Source organism: Musca autumnalis, unplaced genomic scaffold, assembly GCF_047663935.1.
Source record: "Musca autumnalis isolate F117 unplaced genomic scaffold, ASM4766393v1 scaffold_3, whole genome shotgun sequence".
NCBI lineage: Eukaryota > Metazoa > Arthropoda > Insecta > Diptera > Muscidae > Musca > Musca autumnalis.
This window is the reverse complement of record NW_027411866.1, coordinates 238,184,318-238,202,235: the sequence shown is the minus strand read 5'-3', so window position 1 is coordinate 238,202,235 and position 17,918 is coordinate 238,184,318. Positions and strand designations below refer to the sequence as shown.

Below are 17,918 nucleotides of genomic sequence, written 5' to 3'. Positions count from 1 at the left end.
GTAAAAATTCTTAATTGAAAAATAAATGTTTGTCAAATCGTTTGCATTAGATTATTTTCAAAAATTGTCTATGCCATAAACAAAAGACTTAGGACACAAACATGGTGTTATTAAAGTGGGTTAACTTTAAGAGCAAAAATATTATTAATAATTTTTAAAATTCAATTATTATTCAAAAACGCACATATTTCCATTTTCATTGACCTAATACTGTATTGCATGTAGCTGCAACAACAATTCACTGCTACACTACCGGCATTAGGCCACAAGTGAAATAGTTTTCTTAAAGCTATATTGGCAGAGAGTGTAATAGCTGGAGAGTTGTAAAACGAGCTCTCCCAATAAGTTTTTCTCCCTCAAATAAGGCAAAAGAGCCAGCAACTCGTCGAATTTACTTGTCTTTATACGAGTTTCTAAGCTTTCGTCTCAGAGCAAACACAAGCTGGGCTTTAAGACATCGCTCAACACTTGTCGGCTTAACTTGGCTATGTAAAAAGTTTATGCTGCTGCCGTTTGGCTTATTTTGTTTCGTCTTTTACGGTGTCTATGGTGCTGTTAAAGCATCGTTGTTGTTGTCGTCGTCGCCAAGAGAAAGAAAAAAAGAAATTTTTCTTACACTTGCTTGCCAGTGTAAACTCAATGTGTTGCCAATGAGCGTGTGTGTGTGCGTGTTTGTGTGTAACATAGCTATGTTGCTGGGTTTTTTGGTTGCTCATTCCAGCCACTGTTGTTTTGTTAGCTATTCATTCAAAGCTTAAGGCCTGTGATCTTCCACTGGCAATGTTTAGTCGCACTTGAATATCGGAACGGAAAGCACGCCACTCTGGAAGCCAAGAAATTCGGTCGCATAAGACAAAATAAAACGCGTGTGTCGCAAAAAAATTTCTTTTCATAAAAGAAATAATACAATTATTGCAAATTAAAAAATAATGGTGGATTTTTGAAAACTTCCTCTACTAAACTCAATAAAAAATTGAAATAAATTATTAAATATTGAAACAAAATCATTCTTACAACTCACATCAGTTACTTAGTGCTTGGAAAAAAGTGTTAATTGAAAAAAAGAAAGTTTGAAATCAAGTCTCCCAAAAAACAAAAAAAAAAAATTATAAGCAAAATAATTAACAGCAACACCAACAAAATTTATGTAATTTCTTTCCCACTGTGCCAAGCAGAGCCACTGCCTTTAACTGGCTGCTGGCTGACTGACTGGTGCTCATACTGCCGCCTGTGCAACCTGCTGTGTGTGTAACGGTGACATACTTTTTCTTTAAGAAAACTTCTCACAAAACAGCCGAGACGACAACAACAACACCAACCAACAATTGAGTCAAGCTAATGAAAAAATAACACAAAAACAACAAATCTCAACACGACTTGGAATACAAAAAAATAATACACCTGTGTCTGCATCTCAAGCCTTGGATATTGTTGTAGAACAGTTATTGGAAAAAAATTTTAAAAATATATCAAAAGAAAATCATAACGAAAGAGAAATCTTAATTAAGTTCAAAAACGTTCTCCCGGTGTGTTTCTAACAGAAAAAAAATTAAAGTGACCTTAACAAATGTGCTCCTCACCAACACCGTTACTTCCTTTCAATTAATCACTTCAATCAGCACCATTGGAATTCATCAATAAACTTTATCTTCTTCTGAACTCTATCAAGTCGGTTCTATAGCCGACCCACCACCACCTGTCATCAAAATGCCCAAAATCTCCACACATTTATTACTGCTGATCATTAGCCTGTTGGGCTATCATGCACGAATCGATGCACAAAATATAGGTGAGTATGTCAAGTGGCAGGCAGGTTATAATGCCAACCAGCCAACCCGACAGCCTGTTCTACGGGACTTCTTAAGAATTCGAGTTTGTTTTTTTTTTGTTTCGTTTTGTAACCAATTTGTTTGGAGTGTAAAAAAAAGTTTCATACATTAACTACATTATGTTGTTGGTGCTGCTGCTTGCCAGTAACCAAAAGTACCAACAACTTCGCCATCACCATCACCACCATCACCTTTAAGTCAAAGTCTGAATTATTCTTAACAGGTTCTTGTGTACTATTTTTTGTTGTGTTGTCTTGTTTTGCATTCTAAGTTCCTGTTTTTCATATTCATAATGTAACAACATAAACGGAACAGTGGAGGGCAAAAAAGTAGCACAGTATTTTTATCCACATTTCAAAGCTTTTGACCGGAAACAATGGCAGGGGAAATATTAACAATTTGCTTTGCGCATTATTAAATCGTTAATAGAAAATTTTCAATCCACAGTTGCAGAACCTGATTCCTGCAATCAAAGTTCTTGTCATTTGTTGTTGATGGGTGATCTTTTTATACCTCAATCGCTGCATTCCAATCGTGGAATTTCAGGATATCTATGATAGCGGGAGTATTTGAAATACCCCAGCGCCACTGTGGTCAATGGTTGGCATACACCACATTGCACGTTGCTTGCCTAGGTCCATACTGGGCAACATCAAACATTTTTCAAAAAACCTTTTAGCATACCCGCCAAAGCATTATTACATTTTTGGGCAGTAGCTGAACCACTAAAGCTCTAGCCACAAGAGAACCATGTAAAACTTCTCTACAGGTGGTGCTAAGGCACGCCGATCGGACTCAGCGATAAAAGTTGGTCTCATAAAGTATATCCCATATGATTGATGTGAGTGAATTCTTGTCTCTTCTGGGTAGGTTGTGGGAACATTCATTCATAAAATTTAAGAGTTGTTCTAGATTGCTTAAGTCTGGAGTATTCCTCCATTGGCTTAACTTCATTGCTACCCTCTTTGCAGAGAATAATGTTTACAAAACGCACAGACAGCTTGCAAAATTTACTGATCGCTACCAATATCATGATTTCTAGAATCGTTTTGGAATTGAGTACCCGATTTGGCCGAAACTTTGCATATCGTAATATTGCTTCCAAACGTACATTCTTCGGTATATCCTTAACAAAAGCTTGACAAGTTTTTGGAAAGGTCATTAAACTGCAAGGATCATTTTGAATTTTTACCAAAGGTAGTCTATGTCCTTATGATGATATCTCTTTTTATTGGCAATGCCATACTGCCAGAGATAATGACCCAACAACTCTAAAACTAACTCGAGTATCCGATTTTGCCGAAACTAAACAAATAATAAACAAGTAAAAAAAAAAATCAGTCGGATTTGCCGACAGAGATATTCCCTCAGCCTGTGTGGATTGAAATGCTTTTATTCCCCAAAAAAAAAAAACTTTGTATTTAGGGGGTTTTCAAAATTTTGGGCGTATGCACCGACAAAAATATGGATAGAATTAAAGCTAAAAATGCGGAGATATCGATAGATAGGGGGATTTTTATCACACTAGCCTGCGAAAAACATAATATGGCTGTAAACAGGGCCACTAGGAAAACCTTCGGTAAAAATGTCCAAAGGGTCCTCGAACCACACAAAAATGTTGAACATTTTTGTGGGTGGTACCACAAGGATTGGACAGATACGGCCCAAATTTGAACACAAATGAAGTTTCGACAATATTTAGAAATGAGAAATCGCGCGTACCATTTAAGCGAATATTTACGAACTTTTGTGGGGGAGGTACCGAAAGGAGTGCACCTATAAGCACCACTTTCTAATTTCATCTAATATTCGAAGCAATATTACAATATCCAAAGTGCAATATTTGGTTCGAGCCCTCCAGCCACTACACGTTGTGCCATAGGTGTTTTTTACAACTTTCGGGCTGTTTTCTCAAGAAGTATGCCGTAATAGAGGCAGCGAATGCAAGTTGCTTTAACAAAAATTAAAGTGATTCGAGAGCAGGTCTTAAAGTGAATTTATCCAATATTTTGGGTGGGAGGTAACCGAAGGAGTGGACAAATATAGTCTATATCCGAACATGATCTATATCTGGTCGATGTTTTAGGATGTGTAAAGTATGGACCAAATTTTTGTCCTTACGGCTCACTTTACGATGGTACTATTTTGTCGGGACAAATCCATACTTCCTGAGATAATGGCATAAAAGCTCCAAGAAACCCTGACGGCACTAACTAAAATCCGCAAGATAACTCTCGCGGGGAGTTTCTAAGTGGTTCAAACTTTGCACATCGTGCTATTTCAAGCAGTCATGTATCAGTTAATATTTCAAGAATATTTTTTCAAGGGTCATATAAAGGCGTGGATTTTTCAAGAATATTTTTTCAAGGGCCATAAAAAGGCGTGGATTTTTTAAGAATATTTTTTCAAGGATCATATAAATGCGCGGATTTTTTAAGAATATTTTTTCAAGGGTCATATAATGGCGTGGATTTTTTAAGAATATTTTTTCAAGGGTCATATAAAGGCGTGGATTTTTTAAGAATATTTTTTTAAAGGATTGGATTTTTTAAGAATATTTTTTTTAAGGCTTGAATTTTTAAAAATATTTTTCAACGTTCATATAAAGGCGTGGATTTCTTAAGAATATTTTTTCAAGGGTCATATAAAGGCGCGGATTTTTTTAAGAATATTTTTTCAAGGGTCATTGAAAGGCGTGGATTTTTTAAGAATATTTTTTCAAGGGTCATATAACGGCGTGGATTTTTTAAGAATATTTTTCAAGGGTCATATAAAGGCGTGGATTTTTTAAGAATATTTTTTCAAGGGTTATAGAAAGGCGTGGATTTTTTAAGAATATTTTTTCAAGGGTCATTGAAAGGCGTGGATTTTTTAAGAATATTTTTTCAAGGGTCATTGAAAGGCGTGGATTTTTTAAGAATATTTTTTCAAGGGTCATTGAAAGGCGTGGATTTTTTAAGAATATTTTTTCAAGGGTCATTGAAAGGCGTGGATTTTTTAAGAATATTTTTTTAAGGGTCATTGAAAGGCGTGGATTTTTTAAGAATATTTTTTCAAGGGTCATTGAAAGGCGTGGATTTTTTAAGAATATTTTTTCAAGGGTCATTGAAAGGCGTGGATTTTTTAAGAATATTTTTTCAAGGGTCATTGAAAGGCGTGGATTTTTTAAGAATATTTTTTCAAGGGTCATTGAAAGGCGTGGATTTTTTAAGAATATTTTTTCAAGTGCCATTGAAAGGCGTGGATGTTTTAAGAAATTTTTCCAAGGGTCATTGAAAGGCGTGGATTTTTTTAGAATATTTTTTTCAAGGGTCATATAAAGGCGCGGATTTTTTTAAGAATATTTTTCCAAGGGTCATATAAAGGCGTGGATTTCTTAAGAATATTTTTTCAAGGGTCATATAAAGGCGTGGATTTTTTAAGAATCTTTTTTCAAGGGTCATATAAAGGCGTGGATTTCTTAAGAATATTTTTTCAAGGGTCATATAAAGGCGTGGATTTTTTAAGAATCTTTTTTACAAGGGTCATATAAAGCCGTGGATTTTTTAAGAATCTTTTTTCAAGGGTCATATAAAGGCGTGGATTTTTTAAGAATATTTTTTCAAGGGTCATATAAAGGCGTGGTTGTTTTAAGAATATTTTTTCAAGGGTCATTGAAAGGCGTGGATTTTTTAAGAATATTTTTTCAAGTGCCATTGAAAGGCGTGGATGTTTTAAGAAATTTTTCCAAGGGTCATTGAAAGGCGTGGATTTTTTTAGAATATTTTTTTTCAAGGGTCATATAAAGGCGCGGATTTTTTTAAGAATATTTTTTCAAGGGTCATATAAAGGCGTGGATTTTTTTAAGATTATTTTTTCAAGGGTCATATAAAGGCGTGGATTTTTTTAAGATTATTTTTTCAAGGGTCATATAAAGGCGTGGATTTCTTAAGAATATTTTTTTCAAGGGTCAGATAAAGGCGTGGATTTCTTAAGAATATTTTTTCAAGGGTCATATAAAAGCGTAGATTTCGTAACCATATTTTTTCAAGGTTCATATGAAGGCGTGGATTTTTTAATAATATTTTTTCATGAGTCTTTAAAGTGGTGGATTTTTTAATAATATTTTTTCATGAGTCTTTAAAGTGGTGGATTTTTTAAGAATATTTTTTCATGGGGCTTCTAAAAGCGTAGATTTTCTAAGAATCTCCCACTCAAAATTTGGGACCATTTCAGGGGGCCCATTGGACAAAATTTGAACAGTTTACTGGATAAAAACGTCCAAAAAACAAGTAAAAAAGTGTCAGTCGGCTTTGCCGACAGATATATACCCTCAGCCAATGCGAAGTGAAACTTTCACCTACGGATAGATCGAATGTATTTAAGGTCTCTTCAGAATTTTGTGGTCCTTTTTGGACATTTGAACTTGCCGACAAAAATGAAGATTAGGAATTAACTGCACTTAGACATAAATGTGGAACTTTTGTGGTGGAGGTACCCTTGGGGAGAACCAATATGGGCCAATTTAGAAGTTAAACTAAATTTTTACAAAATATAAGGAGATCCAAAGTTTGGACCAAATTGGTTGCCCCATTCAAGTGATATTGTCCTAGCATTTTAGTGACATTTTTTTAAATATTGGGGAGAAGTACCGGAAGTTGTGGACCGGTATTGCCCCATGAAACTAAGTTTGGATATAATATGACGAAGACCAAATGTTGGACCAAATCGGTTGAACAGTTCGAGAGTTATCGTGCTCTCCGACAGCCACATATGGTGACATAGGGATTTTTTACACCTTTCGGACTGTGTTCCTAAGAAATATGGGCTTGCCCCTGAAAAAACTATTTATGTCGTAACGGAGGTAGCGAATTCAAATCGCTTCAACAAAAATCAAAGTGATTCGAGAGCAGGTCTTAAAGTGAACTTATCCGAAATTTTCTGTGAGAGGTACCAGAAGACTTAGACAATATAGTCCATATATTAGGATGTGCAAAGAGGGGATTACATCGGCCACTCCGTTCAAAAGTTATTGTGTGCACAATTTTTCCGAACATTTTTCAACTTTTGTGGGGGAGGTACCTGAAGAAGTGGACCGATATGGCTTATCTTCGAATTTAAACTAGGTTTGGACAAAATATTACGAAGGCCAAATTTTGGACCGAATCTGTAGATCCGTTCGAGAGTTATCTTGCGCTCCAACCACTACACACGGTGTCATAGGAGCTCTTTGCAAATTTTATGCTATTTTCTCAGGAAGTATGGACTTGCCCCTGATGAAACTTGTACCGTCGTTTAGGGGGTAGTGAATACAAGTTGTTGCAACAAAAATCAAAGCGATTCGAGAGCAGGCCCTAAACTGAACTTTTCCGAAATTTTGTGTGGGAGGGAAGGCGTGGACCGATTGAGTCCATATTGGAACCTCATCTAAGTCTAGTAGAAATATCACGATGTGCAAAGTATGGACCAAGTCGGTTATTCCCTTCAAGAGTTGTGGTGCGCACAAATTTTCCGAACATTTTCGAACTTTTGTGGGGGAGGTATCGGAAGGAGTGAACCGATATAACCCATTTTCGAACTTAAACTAAGTTTGGACAAAATATTGCGATAGCCAACTTTTGGACCAAACAGACGGACGGACATTGCTAAATCGACTCCAAATTGTCTGAAACACATTTCGTCAAAACATTCTTGGGGTCTAAAACCATTATTTCGATGAGGCACATTTTGCCCGTAAGAAAGTGTATATACCCTCGTTAGCATAAATGCTGAGGGTATAAAAATTTCATAATTTATATATATATATTTCTTGAAACTTATGGTAATGTTATCTTTGGTAAAAATTTTCGCAGGAATGTAATATACAACTCTTCGGAACATTCCATTGTTGTAAAATGTCTGCAACATGTTGTTTCTATTTTATTTTAATTTTATTTTATTTTTAAGCTCTACTACTTTAAGGCTACCATATTTCTGATAACTGAAAACCCCCTGATTAATGCAAAAGTGTCGTTCTAGTCCTGTTTAGATTTGGCCATAAAATTTAAACCCCATCTATCAATGCAAAACCCAACTAGGGGTTTTTTAGTCTCAATATGTTCTTTCAGAAAAGGCCCATTAGAAGTTGTTTGTGTTTCCGGTGTAATCAAAATTGTCAGATTTCATTTTTAATGTTGATTAAAAATGCGCACATTTTAATATTTTTATAATATGCAATGGTTTTTTGGAAGCTAATGGTCTAATTCATCTTTAAGAAAACATTTGAAAGATGTTAATTTCTTTATTACTTTAATCTCGAACATCCTCTAACACAGAGAGGCATCTTTATTTGTTTTAGCACTGCTCCCTTTTGAATTTAATAATATCAATATCTGAATTTATCCAAGGTTAAGTGTGTAAAAAGTGATTGCCTATTTTATCGTCTCAATCATCAATCAAAAACCAATAGTGAAGAGCCTAGCCATTGACTGCCACACAATTTGAAGTTCGTGTCTTAAGTCTTTCGTTTACAAATTTGCAAAACATTTAATTGTTAATCTCTTTTTGTATGATTTCATTTGTGATGAACACCCCAAACATGAAATCCAAATGCCTAATTTAAATTCAAATTGCAAACTGCTCAATTTATTTAATTTTCCACACACAAAAAACGAAACAATAAACAAAACACTTGTTTCTTGTCTTTAGTAGGTTAATGAGAATGTAAAAATAAAAGATTATCCCCCAAAATTGGGTGAATGGGTGAAAATGAAACATTTACTAAAATAAACTTCAAATGGGCAATCAAGCAAAATGTATCAAGGGCAGTGGAAATGAGATTAAGATCGTACACATGGAATTCGTTTCACTTTCAATTTGTAAAAAATTCCTTAAATTGTAAATGGGTATTCAAATGTTATGTTATGCTTTAAAAGTCTATAAAGGTAATAGCTATCTACTTCATTCTTTCACCTATTTTATTGCCCCCAGCTGTAAGTGTAAGTTCAAGTTTGCCATAACTCCAACTTATGCACGTTTTCTACAATAAGTTTTATTTTTGAGTTTTATTTTTGTGTCTTGGAATTTTTTCCTTTTACACCCATTGAGTAGTAAACCAAACAACCCTATTCTCCTCATTTTTTTTCGTCTTTGTAGAAATAACAAGACCTTTAGTAACTACCTTCTTCTTCTTTTTTTTTTTTTGTTGAAAATTATTCGACATAACAGCTTTAGCCATTAAACTTAAATGTCTTGTTAAGTTGGTCAATTTGTAGTTGTTGGTAGGTGAGCCATTTGGTCAATTAGTGGTTGTCTCCTTTAGCAGTAATTTTTTTTTTTTGACCAACTTTGTCATGCCCCTTGTTGTTGTTAGGTTTTTGTAGTTTTTGGGTGTTAAAATTCTTGGTGACTTTCTTTTGTCCATTTATTTGTTGTGTTAGTTCTAACAAGTACATATTTATTTTGACATCTACATGTCAAATGTGTGTATATGTGAGGTAAAGACTTTATTAGTTCTTCTTTTATGGGTAAAGAAAATATTTTAAAGTCTTCTTTTGAATGGATTTTAAATGCTGAATGTGGATTTCACGTTTTGAAGGCCACGACTTCGACAAAATCCACAGCAATCCCTTCCTTTTGCATTTGTAGTCGACAAAGTCTTCGTACACTTAGAAGATATAAGCCTTGGTATTATTTACATTGAAGACTTGGGGTTTCTATAGATAGAGGACTTGTGAATTCCATTTTAGGAGACTTTGTTCTTTCATACATAAACAACTTGGTCTTCCAAGAGCAATACCGATTCTTCTATCTACAAAAAAAAAAATACTTAATTCTATAAAGATGTTAGGCATAAACCGAGCGAAGAATAGGCTTCCAACAGAAGAATAATCTTCAACAGACTTTGTAGTTATGGCTAAATTAATGGCTACTATTGTCTAGTTATGGCTTATTTAATTTCATATGGTTTATTTCATTTAAAAATGTTTGCAAACTGTCCTACCATATTAAGATCAATATATGCGGGGTTCTCGTAGCAGAATTTGTCAAAATAGGCATATGTTCAGACTTAGTCGCTATAAAATGGTACCTCCGGTTTTCAGGTATTGCCAAGGTTTTTGCATCACCATAATTTTGCATTTAAGGTTCTCTCTCAGTGGACAGAGAACCACCTAAAAATTGTCTACTTGGATTTTTTTACTAAATTTAATTTTTCGCAAAAGTGAACATTTTTCACCAGATTTATTAATAAAATTAATTAAGAAAAATTATTTAAATTTAATAAAAAAAATTAATTTAATTTTTATAAAAAAATTAAATTAATTATGATTAAAAACTTTATTTAACAACCAAATTAATGTATTTTTAGAAATTTTATGAAAGTTTAATTTAAAAAAATTAGTTAATTTAAATTAAAAAAAAAGTAAAAAAGTATAAGCCGGCTTTGCCGACAGAGATATACCCTCAGGATTGAAATACTTTTTTCCCAAAAAAAAAAAAAACTTATGTAGTAAGGGGGTTTTCAAAATGTTGTGCGTATGAACCGACAAAAGTATAGATTGAATTAAAGCTCAAAAATTTGCGGGGATAATGATAGATAGGGCCTTTTTTATCACACTAGCCTACGAAAAACATAATATCGCTGTAAACAGGGCCACTAGGAAAACCTTCGGTAAAAATGTCCACAGGACCCTCTAACAGACCCTTAACCACACAAAAATGTTGAACATTTGTGTGGTTGGTACCACAAGGATTGGACAGATAGGGCCCAAATTTGAAAATAAACTAAGTTTCGACAATATTTAGAGATCCAAAGTTTGGACCAAATCGGTTGCTACGTCTATGAGAAATCGAGCATACCATTTTAGCGAATATTTTCGAACTTTTGTGGAGAAGGTACCCGAAGGAGTGGAATTCGAATTTCATCTAATATTCGAAGAAATATTACAATAACCAAAGTGTGGACGAACGCAGTATTCGGAGCTCTCCAGCCACTACATATGGTGCCACGGGGGGTTTTTACACTCTTCGGGCTGTTTTCTCAAGAAGTATGGACTTGCCCCTGAAAAAACTTTTACAGCCGTAATTGAGGCATGCAATCGCTGCTTCAACAAAAATCAAAGTGATTCGATATTAGGTCTTAAAGTGAACTTATCCGAAATTTTGTGTGGGAGGTACCGGATGGAGTGGACAAATATAGTCCATATTTGAACCTGATCTATATCTGGTAGATACATTAGGATGTATAAAGTATAGACCAATTCGGCCACTCCCTTCAAGAGTTACCGTACGAACAATTTTTCCGAACATTTTTGAACTTTTGTGGGGGAGGTACCTGAAGGAGTGAACCGATATGGCTTATCTACAAACTTAAACTATGTTTGGACAAAATATTACTAAGGCCAAGTTTTGGGCCGAATCGGTAGATCCGTTCGAGAGTGATCTTGCGATCCAACCACCTCACACGGTGTCATAGGGTTTTTTTGTAACTTTCAGGCCATTTTCACAGAAAGTATGAACTAGCCCATGATTAAACTTATACCGTCGTATGGAGAGCAGTAATCGGACGCACACATTTTCCGAACATTTTAAAACTTTTGTGGGGGAGGTACCGGAAGGAGTGGACCGATATAACCCTTCTTCGAACTTAAACTAAGTTTGGACGAAATATCGCGAAAGCCAAATTTTGGACCGAATCTGTTGATGCGTTCGAGAGTTAATATGCGCTCCAGCCAGCCAGACAGACAGACGGACATTGCTCACATTTCGTCCAAACATACTTGGGTCTAAAACCATTATTTTGATGAGGTACATTTTGCCCGTATGATAGTGTATATACCCTCGTTAGCATAAATGCTGAGGGTATAATTAAATTTTTTGCGTCACATTCGATCTTAACCGGCCGACTTTTGCGTTCAAGTTCTCAGTTCCTTCGAAAATTTGTCGAATCACTAAATTTAAAATTAAATTAAGAAAAAAAAATAATTTTATCTTAATTAAAAATTAAATTTAATTTAACTAAGAAATTTTATTTAAAAAATTTAATTAATAATTATTTAAAAAATTAAATTAATTATTATTCAAGAAATAAAACAATGTTTAAAAAAGGTTTAATTATAATTCAAACAATTAAATTAAATTAACATTAATTTTAGTTCATAATGTTTAAATAAAATAATTTAATTTGAAAATTAAAGGTAAAATTCATTTAAATAAAAATATAAATGAATTTATTAAAACAATAAATTAATTTAATTAAATTGAATTTTTATTAATTTTAATTAAAAAATTAAACATAAAATTCGTTTAAATTAAAATTAATTTAATTGAAACTATTTAAACGTAAAATAATCTATTTAAAAAATAAATTGATTAATTTAAATTTAACTTATATTAATTTTAATTTAACAAAAATTAAATTAATTTCTTGAAAAAATATTAATTTAAAAAAAATTGTTTTACATTAAAAAAGTAATTTATAATTTTTTAAAATTTTTGTTATGTTTTTATAATAATTACTTAAATATTTTAAATAATTAATTAAATATTATAAATAAATTAAATAATTAATTAAACATTTTAAAAAATTAATTAAAAAATATAATTAAAAACAAGTAAGAACAGACTATAGTCGGACGGGGCCGACCATGTGATACCCTATACCACTAAACGCGTCTTCTTGGGATAAAGTTATAAGATGTGCATTAGAAATTTTACCAATTTTCACACAAAAGTTTTGATCAATTTAACCCGCTAAATATTATCCGATCATACCGTTGACTTGCACGCTACTTCTTCATCTCAAACCAAAACTACGTTTAAAATTTCGCGCCGATCGGACTATTATTGCGACCTACAGAGCGGCTACAAAATCGAGCAAAAATTTTGTTTTTGGTCCATTTCATCCCTTTAACATTTCACGATCATCGCCAAAAACTAATCAGTTCTATTCTGGTCCAAACCCGACCTCCATACCAAATTTCGTGACAATCGGTCCATAATTGCGGCCTCTAGCTTGATTACAATTTTTAATGGACGGACAGACGGACGGACGGACGGACGGACACACATCGCTAAATCGCTTTATCTCGTCGAGATATGAAGTTTGGTATACCACATGAGGGGTCTACGACGAATATTTCGCGGCGTTACATGAATTTTTGGGAAAACAAACTTATTATACCCTTTTCCACATTGTGGTATAGGGTATAAATATGCAAGTAAAAAAACTTTAAAATTCGTTTAAATTAAAATTAATTTAATGACTTATTAAAAAATATTTTTTTAACTTTAACTTATATTATTTTAAATTAATTTTTTGAAAACATATCAGTTTAAAAATATTGTTTTACATTAAAATAAAATTAAAATTCATTTTTAAACGATTGATTAATTTTATGTTTTTATAATAATTAAATTAATTTTTTAAATAATTAATTAAGTAATTTTTTTAATTAAAATTAATGCAAGTTTTTTTGAGTATTTTGTAAATATAATGTTTTTAAAATAATTACATAATTAATTTTTTAAATAATTAATAATTTTTTTTAATTTAAATTAATATAAATTTAAATTATTTAAATACATTTTTATTAAATTATTTTTGATTATTTTTATTAAATTAATTTTTATTAATATTAGTTATTAATTAAAATTAATTTAATAAAAATAATCAAAAAAATTTAATAAAATCGGAGAAATTATATAAACAAATAAACATATTTTACTGACCTCAAGCTCGAACAATTTTATTCTTCCATAAAACTAATTACTTAAAAATATATTAAAAAATTATAATTTGTTTTAGTTTTGAAATTTCACATTGACAAAATGAATCTACAAATTAATTTTTTTGAAGCAAAAGCAAATGAAATATGTAATATTTCCAAAACTAAAGTTTGGGTGTGTTTCATGCGCACACATTTTCGTTGCGAAATACATAAACAGGGGGCTAATCAATTTTATTTAAAAAATAATATAAAAAATGTTTATTCATCTTATTTAAAAAATAATATAAAAAATATTTATTCATCTTTTTTGATTTATAAGTTTGACTTGAGGTCATCGAAAAATAAAAACAAAATTTTATCCCTGTATTTTCCAAAATTTTGACCATCATCAGGGTTGTATATATGTTTTTTTGATTTTAAGAACTTGGCAAACATGTATGTTCCACAAAGGTATTTTCCTACAGTAGGAAAACAGAATTTTTTAAGGAAAATATTTCAAATGATACAAGATATGATGAAAGCATTATCCATTTCACATTTTCTTAAAACAAATTTGCAGCTCCTTGTCTTTAAATGTGGGAATTTGACTTGAAAATAAATATCACCACAAGAGTAAGGAGTATAGGAATAAATTTGTGGTTCCTTATAGATCCAACAAAGACGAAATAAACCTGAATTCACTTTTTCATTCTTAATGGCTTTTATCACCTACGTCATTTCACAGAAGTATTCAATATATGTAAAATATTTGTTTAATATTTTAGCTATTGAACAACATGTACTTGAAATCCAATTGGAATGCATTTATAATGCATCACAGCAGTACTCACTCCATCATCGCCTCAGTGGAACACAAACAAAAAATTTCATTTGAAATCATATACCAAATACAGGTGCAGCTGCAGGTGAATATTTTTATAGTTTACAAAAATACAAATTAAAGGCAAAAAATAGCAAAAATTGTGGTAGCTCTGTGGCATTTTGCTATAACAAAAAAGCAGCACAACAAAAACGACAAATTACTTTTTTGTGTGTGTGTGTTTTTTTTTGCTTGCTAATATTATTGTCGTTATCATTGTTGTTGTCTTTTTTGTTATAGTGCCAACTGAGTTTTCATTGCACACATAAAATTAAGAAAATTTCAACATTTCCACAAAAAGTAATTTTTACAAGCCATTGCTGCTGCACTGGAGCTTTTTTGCCTTGTCTGTTTAGCCTGCTGCTGCTGTTTGTTGCAACAATAACACAAATGAAGTTTGCCTCTTAAGTCTTTTGATTTTGGCTGACTTCAAGACGAGGTTTTTGGGTCAATGAAAGTGTGAAAAAATATTTGAAATGCTCGGTTTTCCTTTTATGTGGCAACAAACAAATTTAATTACATTGTGTGACAGAGACAGGCAGTGGAAGGAATTTTTTGAGTGGTTTTTCCTTTGGTTTTGGCAAGATTAGATTAAATGATAGCCGGGTACGGTATAAAATTGTTTTGGTTTGCTTTTAGAAAGGGGAAATAAATGTTTAGTGCTTTGTAAATGAGTATTGCTGTGGCAAATCGCTAATTGCAGGTGATTTGTAAGGGGCTAGGGAGATTTGTCTAAGAACAAACAAAAAAAATAAATAATAAATAAAAACTAGTTAAAGTTGAAATATTTTAGTTAAGGAGGAGAAGAAATTGCTTTAAAACTCCTTGGCTTTCATGTGATAATTTTAAGAAATTAAATTTAATTTGCGGATTGTTAAATATGTTTTCAGTAAATGTGAAATTAATTTGTCTTTTACATATTCATTGACTACTTAATTAATTTATTTCCAATAACTCAAATAGTTTTGATTGTTCTTTAATATTCTTCTTTACTAAAAAAAAATAAAATTCCGTTTTTACATTTATCAACTACCACCTTTGACACCAATACCAAATATCACGGCATTTGACTTTTTTATAATCTCGTTCTTAAGAAAAAAACTGCCGTTACATTAGCATCTATCTTATTTCAATTCTGAAGTGTCAAAGAACAGGTATTTTCAACATAACCCCCTTTTTCGAAGCGATATAAATTGATTTTTTATCACCCGAAACTTCTCTTCTCATAGAATATCATCTTCCCCACATTAGGGAAATTTACACATTCAACCTTTTTATAAATTTCCCAGATGTTTCAAAAATAATCTTTTGAAAAACCTGTGCATTAACCCTCACAAAGTTGCATCATTAATAACTGTACAGTAACGCTAAACAACAATAATCACACACACACTTATGTGTGTGAGGCTATGTGAATAAAATTAAAACAAAAACAAAACAATAACAATAGACCCAACAAAAGACATTCAACTCGTCGTCGTTTTTTCTTCTTCTTTAAATCTGTGAAATCAATGAATAAAAATAATTTCTTTTATTTCTATGCAAATTAGGTGAACTATTGAATATCTGTAGATTTTTCTTTCTTTCTCTGTCTTTCCATTATATTTCTCACTTTTCTGATAAGCCGTTTTTTTATTTAAACAAAATATGTAAAAAGAAATGTGGTGTTCCTGATTATGGGGCAGTTCGGATAGAAGTCTGAATGAGAGAGATGGAATTTAAAGTGGACAGTAAGATAAATGGAGAAGAAACAATATAAGATTACGATTTTAAAAGCCTCTCAATAATAATACTAAAGAATATTATTAAGATAAATATTGTATAAATGATAATATTATTATTTCAAAAATATATAATATAATAATTGTTCCACAACATCCCATAGGGACAAGGGAGACTTCTCTCATATGATATGGGACCTACAGTTTATCGCCGAGTCCGAACGGCGTGTCTAAGACACCACTTTTGTAGAAAAGTTTTACATGGCTGAAATACTCAAGAAATGTGGCCAACATTACTGAGGGGTATTTTGCCACCGTTGAAAAGTGTTTTGATGTTGCCTGGCCGGGGAATCGAACCCACGACCTTATGTGTGCAAGGCGGCTGTGCATACCATTGCACCACGGTGGCACTCATTTCAAAAATATTATTTGAACAATACTTACTTACTTAGCTGGCCTTTTACAGGAACATTTGTTCCATAAGCCGAACTAAGGAAAAATCTCCAATCCTCTCTGTTTGCTGCTGTATTTTCCCAATCTGGGATATGTAGCTTACTGATATCTCGTTTCACTTGTTCGCTCCAACGAAGCTTTGGCCTTCCAGATCTGCGAGAACCTCCATGCGGCCCGTATTTATACGCCTTTTTAGCGGGTTCATCATCACTCATTCTTATATAACATGGCCTAGCCATCGCAATCGTTGTATCTCGATTTGTTCAACTACATTGATGTCATTGTATAGTTGGTACAGCTCGTTGTTCATACGACGCCGATATTCGCCGTCAACACAGATTGGCCCGTAGATCTTTCGAAGAATTTTTCTCTCGAACACACCAAGCACTGCCTTATCTGCTTGAGCAAGTACCCATGCTTCGGAACCATACATTAGCACGGGTAGTATCAGTGTTTTGTAAAGTGTTACTTTTGTTTGACGAGAGGTGGCTTTATTCCTAAACTGCTTACTCAGCCCAAAATAGCATCTGTTAACCAACACTATTCTTCTTCGTATTTCACAACTGATGTTATTTGTTGTGTTTATGGCGGTGCCGAGGTAGACGAAGTCCTTTACAACCTCAAAATTGTAGGTACCAACATTCACAAATGGTGCGGGGTTTGTGGTAATATTACGCGTCGATACCATCAACTTGGTTTTTTCGCCGTTTACTGCCAGACCAACTTTAGCAGATTCTCTTTCGACTTTTGTAGAGGTGTCAGTTACTTCCTTTACCGATCGGCCCATGATGTCAATGTCGTCGGCATAAGCCAGTAACATATGGCTGTTCGTGTATATCGTTCCATTTCTTTTGACCTTCGCGTCTCGTATGACCTTTTCCAGCAGGATGTTGAATAGATCACACGACAGGCCGTCTCCTTGTCTGAAACCTCTTTTGGTAATAAACTCTTCGGAGAGGTTCTTTCCTATTTTAACTGAGGATCTCGTCTCAGTTAATGTCATTCTACAAAGCCGAATGAGCTTTGCAGGAATACCAAAATCAGACATGGCTTGGTACACCTTTGAACGTATAGGGCTGTCGAATGCTGCTTTATAATCGACGAAAAGATGGAAGGTGTCGATCTGCATTTCTTGGGTCTTTTCCAGGATTTGTCTCAAGGTAAATATCTGGTCAATGGTGGATTTGCCAGGTCTTAAGCCGCACTGATAGGGTCCAATAATTTCATTGACCATAGGCTTTAGTCTCTCACACAATATGCCAGATACTATCTTATATGCAATAGGGAGAAGACTTATGCCCCTATAGTTGGAGCACACAATCTTATCACCCTTCTTGTGGACTGGACATAGGATGCTCACGTTCCAATC

At 33.1% G+C, this 17,918-nt stretch overlaps 1 protein-coding gene and 1 long non-coding RNA gene across 5 annotated transcripts in view; one reads left to right on the top strand and one right to left on the bottom strand.

Moving 5' to 3' along the window:
• The first annotated feature begins 433 nt into the window (after positions 1–433).
• Positions 434–17,918, top strand: part of LOC141399155 (uncharacterized) — a 162,516-nt gene continuing 145,031 nt past the window's right edge. For 2 of the 4 annotated variants that reach the window (XR_012411782.1, XR_012411783.1), the window contains exon 1: positions 543–1,789. Coding sequence is in view for 2 of the 4 variants with exons in the window: in XM_073977333.1 (XP_073833434.1) it covers positions 1,708–1,789 (82 nt within the window). In the remaining 2 variants the exon portion in view is untranslated. Of the gene's footprint in view, positions 1,790–17,918 lie in introns of all 4 variants that reach the window. The other 2 variants (XM_073977333.1, XM_073977334.1) reach the window with 2 other exon arrangements.
• Positions 787–3,166, bottom strand: LOC141399156 (uncharacterized). The gene is made up of 2 exons (XR_012411784.1): positions 2,973–3,166; positions 787–2,686 (listed from the first exon to the last, which is right to left on the bottom strand). It is a non-coding gene; the product is annotated as an uncharacterized lncRNA (long non-coding RNA).